Source organism: Thamnophis sirtalis, unplaced genomic scaffold (genome assembly GCF_051295495.1).
Source record: "Thamnophis sirtalis isolate CommonGarterSnake01/CBP01778 unplaced genomic scaffold, rThaSir2_p1.2 scaffold_15, whole genome shotgun sequence".
In the NCBI taxonomy this organism is placed as follows: Eukaryota; Metazoa; Chordata; class Lepidosauria; order Squamata; family Natricidae; genus Thamnophis; species Thamnophis sirtalis.
The window spans coordinates 28,521,979-28,530,604 of record NW_028261395.1 but is presented as its reverse complement, the minus strand read 5'-3'; the positions used below and the strand labels follow the sequence as shown (position 1 = coordinate 28,530,604).

Sequence of the window (8,626 nt, the reverse complement as noted above, 5' to 3'; positions counted from 1 at the left end):
AAGGAATAGAATAGAATAGAGGGTGGAATGGGATAGAATGGAATGGAATAGAATAGAGAATGGGATGGAATATAATAAAGAATAGAATGGAAAGGAATAGAATAGAATAGAATAGAGGGTGAAATGGGATAGGATGCAATATAATATAATATAATATGAGAATGGCGTGGAATATAATAAAGAATAGAATGAAATGGAATGGAATAGAATAGAGAATGGAATGGGATGGGGTGGGATGGAATGGAATAGAATAAAGAATGGAATGGTGTGATTGGTCACAAAAGGAATTTGTCTTTGGTGCATATGCTCTCAGTGTACATAAAGAAAAATAAAATAGAATACATTCATCAAAAATCATAAGATACAACACTTAATGATAGTCATAAATTACTAATAAGCAAATAAATCATATTGTTGATCTCTGGCAAATTTCAGGGACTTGCCCTGAAACATCAAGGGCCGCATTTGCAAATCCCGGTATGTGGTGTGATACTTGTGCACGCATTTGTGTGGTGGTGTGTAGATTTATTACACCCTTATCCGCGAACGGCCGTGTTCCCGCGACACCCACGCAGCCCAGCGCTTCCTAAGCCCTGCGCACTGTGTGCCGCCGGCGCAGCCTTGTGCGCGGGAGTTGCCGCTCCAGTGCCTCGGCAGACCCAGGCAGAGCTCCCATTCGAGCGCCTGATTCGGCGTGTGCCGCGCGGACTCGGCCGCTGCCGCCGCACCGTTACCCGGGAGGCAGCTTCCTTCACCTGCCCTGTTGGAGAAGGGCGGGCGGGGAAAAAGAAAGCCAAGACCGGCTGGGTCTGCTCAGAGGCGCCCCCGGCCCCGGCAATGCCCGGTTTCCTGCCGCTGCGCGAGAGACAAAGGCAAGCGGGCCGCCTTTCCGGCGCTCCAATTTCCCCCCCCTCCCCGAGCGCGGCCCAGGCCGATCCTCGGGGCTCGCGCGGCGGGGGGCAGAGTCCGGCTCCGCTGGGCGCCTGGGGCCAAAAACGCGCGCAGGCCTGTAAGGCGCGGCTGGGAGGAGGAGGAGGAGGCGCCGCCGTCGCGTGAGGTAAGAGTGGCCGGCGGTGGCAGCGGAGCGGGACGAAGCGAGCTTGCGGTCCCCGAGAGGGGCGGGCCGCGCGGCTTTGGCACTGGCGCCCAGAGCGGAGCGTTGGTCAAAGGGCGGCGCGCCAGTAGTAACAGCAGCGGACTGGGCGGCTCCGCTCCTCCGCGCGTCCTGCCCGGAGGCGGCGTCTCCCGGGCTCACCACATCCTGGCCCTGGCCGAGCTCCTGCTCCGGCCGCCCGAGGGGACGCGGATGGAGTCTATTTTAAGGTTAGCTCTCCCCGCGCCCTTGCCGGGGTTGCGGCGCTGGAAGGAGGGAGGGAGGGTTGGAGAAGCCGGTGCCCTTTCCGCAGACGGGCAAGCGCCTCTTTACCGGCCAGGTTGGCGCTGCGGCCCGTCTTTCCTGCGCAAGAACCCTGTCCTTCCCCCCCGGCGCGTCTCTTTGCCTTTCCCCATTGCCGGGGCAGAAAAAGCGGGCTGGGGATTGGGAGGGGAAACGTCGGGGCATCGTCCGACTGACGCGCGCCGAGGAGTTGGGAGACTTTCCTGCGGGGGAAAAAATCCTTAGCATCCGATGCGTTTTCTGAGACCGGGAGGCTGGATGTCGCCAGAAGATCGGCTTGGTCTTCTTTGGCTTAGCGTATTGTTGGAAGAGCTAAGATGCTTCCGTGGCTGAGCTCCGTTAAAGCAAGGATCCTATGGATCGAAGTCGGTGGAATGGAAAGAGGAAAGCCAGGCAATTCGATGCTCCGGTGCTGTGGATCTCCCCACACTTTGCGGTCAGGGTCAAATAGATGTGAACCTCGCTTATCTGCAGGAGAATAGAATAGAGAACAGAACAGAACAGAACTTAAATAGAATAGAAACAAATAGAATAGAATATAGAATAGAATAGAATTCTTTATTGGCCAAGTGTGATTGGGCACACAAGCAATTTGTCTTTGGTGCATATGCTCTCAGTGTACATAAGATACATTCATCAAGAATCATAAGGTACAACAAGATGATAGTCATAGGGTACAAATAAGCAATCAGGAAACAATCAATATCACTATAAATTGTAAGGATACAAGCAACAAAGTTACAGTCCTGGAGTCATAAGTAGGAGAGATGGGTGATAGAAATGATAAGACTAATAGTAATAGTAATGCTACCTTAGTGAATAGTTTGACAGTGTTGAGGGAATTATTAGTTTAGCAGAGTGATGGTGTTTGGGGAAAAACCTGTCCTTGTGACTAGTTGTCTTGTTGTGTAGTCGTTTTGAGGGTAGGAGTTGAAACAATTTATGTGCAGGATGTGAGAGGTGTGTAGATATTTTCACGGTCCTCTTTTTGACTCGTGCAGTGTACAGGTCCTCAATAGAAGGCAGGTTAATAGTAATTGTTTTTTTCTGCATAAGGAGGAAAATCCAGTTGCTCCAGGACTTCTATCCCTGCATTCTAATGACCGGATTAAAGACAGTTTCATATTTTGATGAGAGGTGAAGAAATGCTTTTTTGTTGTTAGCAATATTGCAATGTATGTGACAGGGCATTTCTGTCACGGTCACCTGGCTTTTCTTCTACTTCTCTGCTTGCTACTACTCATTCCTGCGGCTGGAGTACATTTTGGATAGTTTTTGGGATAGCACTGAGTGTTGCTGCCTCTTTTCTTCCCAGCCTACTTGGGCTGGAATTGGTCTTTAGGAACGGAAAATACGATTGTTACCAGTGGACTTGATTATCAAGTAAAATAATCAAAGTTTTTGTTATCTAATTGCCAGCCTTGATTAGAAATAGGTTCCCTTATTGTTTACATATATGTAATATAGTTAAATATATCCTATATGTTTTTTAAAAAAAGAAATAGGTTCACTTAGACATTGGAATGTGATCATATTTGATGACAAAGGATAGCATAGCTAATCGTGTTAAAAATTAGCAATAAACAATACTTTTGTTATAACCTCTTGGAATTCCTCAAGTGCTGTAACTCAAGAACTTTGCCACCGCAAAATAAATTTCAGCATTCACCAGTTTTCTGACTCTGTCTTCTGACGGACAAAGGAAAGGGCAAAATATGATGTTTCCATCCAGCAACAACCCCCCCCTCGTATATAGATGCATTTATATACACATATTAAGACTGCAACTCTCAGAAAACACAGCCAGCACTACCAAGACCATGTTTCCTAAGCATTTGTAGAGTTATAATTTTAAAGTACCCAGAGGACATACGTAGAAAAGGCTGTCCTAAAATATGGCCGGGTATTAGAACGGTCTGAAAACAGATGGACATTTGCATCTGTTTCTCACAAAGAAGGAATCTGAATCTCCTTCTCTGGTCTTAAAGCCAAGTTCCACCTATTCTACACTTACATATTTTTAGAAGGGAGTGGGGTTTGTTCTCTGTTTATGTACAGTAGCTTGCACTGTCAGTTTTGATGGGAGTGTTCTTTTCTTGATTAGGCTGTTGTTTTCTGCTTGATTAGTTGTCTGGTATTAATTCTTGTCATAAAAGACTTTAAGGAAACCAATTCTAAAAATAAATCAAAGCCAGCGAGAATTGGCCATTTATCTTTTGCTTCCCAGGACATATTTCATAGGGTTGTTATTTTTTTTTGTACAGTTTTATTGCAGAAGAAGGGACACAGTGGCTCAATGTTTAAGATGCTGAGCTTGTTGATCAGGTCAGCAGTTCAGCGTTTCGAATCCCTAGTGCCATGTAACGGAGTGAGCTCGATTACTTGTCCCAGCTTCTGCCAACCTAGCAGTTCAAAAGCATATAAAAATGCAAGTAGAAAAATAGGGACCACCTTTGGTGGGAAGGTAACAGTGTTCCGTGCACTTTCGGCGTTTAGTCATGCCGGCCAGATGACCATGGAAACGTCTTCAGACAGCGCTGGCTCTTTAGCTTTGAAACGGAGATGAGCACTGCCCCCTAAAGTCGGGAACGACTAGCACATATGTGTGAGGGGAACCTTTACCCTTCACCTATTGCAGAAGAACAGTTAAAAAGAGCTGTGGTGGCACAGTGGTTAGAATGCAGTATTGCAGGCTAATTCTGCTGACTGACAACTGCTAGCAGTTCAGCAGTTTGAATCTCTCCAACTCAAGGTTGAGTCAGCCTTCCATCCTTCCAAGGTTGGTAAAATGAGGACCCAGATTGTTGGGGACAATAGGCTGACTCTGTAAACCACTTAGAGAGGGCTGTAAAGCACTGTGAGGTGGTATATAAGTCTATGCTATTGCTCAAACAAACAGGTCAACTACGGATATTGAATAAGACAGAATTCCTATCTAAAAAGTAGGAGATAATTTGGTTGTGGTCTAATTATAGGGTGAGCAAGCTCATCTTCAGACTTTTAAAAGAAGCTAACCTGGAAGTTAGCAGGAGTTCTCTTAAGAGAAGAGTTTTATATTGCGGTGCTGCCACCGAGAAGGCCCTACCCGGCCCAGTGCAGAGTCCAGGAGCAGCATCCCCAGTAGACCTTGATAGGCAGGTTTTCTCCTCCCCTACCTGCTTAAGAATTTTGCAGACAGAATTTATCATCTTACCTTAGGCCTAGTAGTCTTCCAGCAATCAGTGCAACCTTTTCTGTCATAGCATTGTATGGTCTCATTTTGCCATCCCCTTACATTCTGCACCAGTTGCAGATTATGAGCTTTCATTAAGAGGATCTTTGGGGGAGAAGACAAAGGTAATGCTGGTAAGTTTGAATACCTTAGCCCCGTGATGGCGAACCTATGGCATGCATGCCACAGGTGGCACACAGAGCCATATTTGGTGGCACAGCAGCCGTCAGCTCTGGGGTGCATTCACATGCCGGCCAGCTGATTTCATGCCCTCCCCAGGCTTTAGGAAAGCCTCTGGAGGCTGGGGAGGGCAAAAAATGGCCCCAATGGGCCAACCGGTAGTTTGGAAATGATCTGTTTCTGGCTTACGCAGGACCTCCAGGGGGCCAGGGGAGGCCATTTTCACCCTCCCCAGGTGTCAGGAAAGCATTCGGAGCCTGGGGAGGGGTCATGCGCGCATACGCAGTATGGGTGGGGAAGTTGAGTGTGCACATGTGTGCATGTGCGATAGCGTTATGCACAATTTTGGCACGCTGTAAGAAAACGGTTCGCCATCACTGCCTTAGCCAGCTGAAGCAATATCTTCATTGATTTATGGATGGAAGTTTCTTTTGGATAAATGGCACCCTTGGTGGTGGGGTCAGAACTCTCATCCTCTTCCTTGGCAGCAGAGAAAGGATCCATTGATAAATATATTTTAAAGGTGGGAGGTGGATGGGCTTTATAGAAGTGGGGAATTAGTTTTTAAATGGATTGTAAAAATAGAGGAAAGCAGATTCATGGAGTGCAGTGGTGGGATTCTATCGGGGTGGACCGGTTCAGGCAAACCGGTAGCTCTGACTATCAGCTGGGAGTGAACCGGTTCACTCTGACTTTGAAATGGGCCTGCCTGCCTGCTCCTGCGCTATATTAACCTATATTTCCTTTTCTGAAGCCCAGCTGATTGGCATGGCAGAGATTGCCTCGAATCAGCTGTTTTCCTCGCCAACAGTAATGCTGAAGGTGAGATTTCGGTAAACATCAGGCGTGCACTCAGCGAACCTGTTGTTAAACTGGTAGAATTCCACCCCTGATGGAATGTATTTTTGAACCTGTTTCAAAGGCAAGAGGGTGTGTTCTTGTTGGAAATGCAACTGGGAACAATTGGGAGACTTGTTCTGCCTTTAGATCAATTGTTTTGAGGTGGTGTCTCGGGATCTCCTTGGAGTTCCCTTTGCTTCTTGCGTTCATTCACTCCATCTTGGGTATCCAGATGTGAATGAGAACTTCTTTGCAGAGGTGTAACTCAGCTGTGCCATGAAGAGATGTAGGAGGCCAGCCCAGCGAAGAAAATGGGAGTTGGGCTACTATTGCCTTCCGCCCTTTGAGGAGTATTATTTTCTGGCTGAAATAGCAGGGCAAGCGACAGCCTTGAAATAGGATAGAAGTCATGGCCAGGAGTGGATATCGCTGTGTCTGGGGCACAAGCGGAAGTGATATTTTCCAGGCTAAAGACTGACATAGCAGGCCAAGCGGTTTCCCCCCTGGGACGGCAGGAGGCAGCTCTTATAGCCTTCTCAGATGGGGCTGACTTGGCCAGTAGCCATTCCATGAGCTGGTTGACTGCTGCTGTCACTTTAACTGAGCTGGAGTTTCATCCTCCTTGCTCTGGAAGGAAGAGGGACAGTCTTCCCCTTCTCAACAGTGAAAGGGACAATGGAAGGCAGCCTTTTCTCCGTCATGACTGCCTCTTCTAGCTTGCAGCATCAGGAACCTTTGAGCAATCTCCCTTCATTTGATGTCAGGGTGGATTTGATTTAAATCAAGTCGATTTAAATCAAGTTGATGAAATCACAAATTAAATCGTGATTTAAATCACTAGTAAAAAGGCTTGATTTAAATCAACTTGATTTAAATCATATTTTTTAAAGAGCAACTGTCATCTCTGTCCCGCGGACGACTGGTGATGCGGCAGTGACACAACAAGGTGAGGGACGTGACAGCCAGAAGATGACTAGATGCCCGCTAACAGGCGATGCCATGATGGATCTGAAATGACAGGAGCTCTTTAATATTATATTTATAAGCTGCTTTCACTTTCATTCTTACTGCTTGCCCTTCCTCCTCACGCTTTGAGCCTGGTGGTACAGATGCATTTCTCATCAAACAATTACACAGTTCACTCCCAGAGCTACCGGTTTGCCTGAACCGGTCTACTCCGGTAGAATCCCACCCCTGCACTCCATGAATCTGCTTTCCTCTATTTTTACAATCCATTTAAAAACTGATTCCCTACCTCTATAAAGCCCATCCACCTCCCACCTTTAAAATATATTTATCAATGGATCCTTTCTCTGCTGCCAAGGAAGAGGATGAGAGTTCTGACCCCACCACCAAGGGTGCCATTTATCCAAAAGAAACTTCCATCCATAAATCAATGAAGATATTGCTTCAACTGGCTAAGGCAGTGATGGAGAACCTTTTTCTTACTGCGTGCCAAAATTGTGCATACGCGCTATCGCGCATGCACACACGTGCACACTCAACTTCCCCACCCATACTGCGTATGCGTGCATGATGCCTCCCCGGGCTCTGGACGCTTTCCTGAAGCCTGGGGAGGGCGAAAATGGCCATTAATGCTGGTAAGTTTGAATACCTTAGCCCCGTGATGGCGAACCTATGGCGTGCATGCTACAGGTGGCACACAGAGCCATATTTGATGGCACACCAGCCGTCAGCTCTGGGGTGCATTCACATGCCGGCCAGCTGATTTCACGTCCTCCCCAGGCTTTAGGAAAGCCTCTGGAGGCTGGGAAGGGCAAAAAATGGCCCCAATGGGCCAACTGGTAGTTTGGAAATGATCTGTTTCTGGCTTATGCCTGGTGGTACAGATGCATTTCTCATCAAACAATTACACAGTTTGTACTGTACATAGATTTGCAAAACAGTGAGATAAAGGAATAGTCCTGAACTTTGTTTTATGATTTATATCTCATGGTTACTGTGAATTTGTGTGACTGAATCAATGCAGTGGATGTTCTCTCATCTTCCAGAGCTTGGATTCATTGAATGAGTTTACCAAAAATGTAAATATTGCAGAATATATAGCCTCATGCTACGTAACTAAACTGCATTTCATGCTGAATAAATCAAATTATTAATGCATCTTAAGTGGAAAACTATCTTTAGGTAGATTTTTACTCCAAAAGCATTTTTATAATACATTTGATAATAATAATAAAAATGATTTAAATAAAAAAATTAATTTTTAAAAAATCTTTTTTATTTTTTTAAAATCAATGTTTATCCACCCTGTTTGATGTAGCCCTGCCTTGCCCTTGTCTCATGTGGCACAAATGAAGCTGGGCCAGATATGGTTGATACTGAGAATAGAAGGAGCAGGCAGATTTGGGGGAAAACATCCTGGAGGAAGGCAAGAAATCTTTCTGGATCTATCCATGGAGAGTCATTATGAGGCAAGCTCACCTCACAAGACCTTTTCTGTAATACAAAGAAAACTCCATGTTGAGGCCACTTTGCTTCAGACTGACTTGGAATCTCTCCAATTAAACAGGGGCTTTAATCCAATAAAACTTGGCTAGCAGTAGTAGAAAATAACTCTTTAACATTTGCATTCTGCTTTAAGTCAGAAAGTTGAGCAAAGTGGGCCATTTGGGGCTGGAAACAGCCTCTGCCCATATAAAGACTTCTTTCTTCTGTGTTTCTATCTCCCTTCTCCTGCCCCCCGCCCCCATTCCTTTCTTTCTTTTTAAGGCATGCCAGTCTGTCCATCCTCAGTTCTCAGGTTTGTGTACTACAGTTGCAGAGGTGGTTCAGCCCAGTTCGGCCTTGGTAGTGGCGGTGGTGAGAGGCTCCGCCCACCCGCTCGGATCGCTTCTGCGCATGCGCAGAAAAGTCACGTGTGCACGCACACTAGCAAACCAGTAGTAAAGCTGGTACAAACCCACCATTGTACAGCTGAGTCCTTTTCCTTGCACTGTGTGTGCGCTGAGTGTTGTCTTTGCAGTGTGTTTACCTCT

General features: G+C 46.4%; 1 protein-coding gene across 17 annotated transcripts in view; it reads left to right on the top strand.

The window, feature by feature from the left end:
* Nucleotides 1–687: 687 nt before the first annotated feature.
* The window catches only part of SORBS1 (sorbin and SH3 domain containing 1), a 127,858-nt gene continuing 119,919 nt past the window's right edge, over nt 688–8,626 (top strand). For 14 of the 17 annotated variants that reach the window (XM_087702591.1, XM_087702575.1, XM_087702574.1 and 11 more), the window contains exon 1: nt 1,783–1,832. In XM_087702591.1, coding sequence (XP_087558717.1) covers nt 1,798–1,832 — 35 coding nt within the window. In that variant the 5' untranslated portion in view covers nt 1,783–1,797. Of the gene's footprint in view, nt 873–958; nt 1,058–1,180; nt 1,324–1,782; nt 1,833–8,626 lie in introns of those variants that run through there. The other 3 variants (XM_087702578.1, XM_087702583.1, XM_087702579.1) reach the window with 3 other exon arrangements.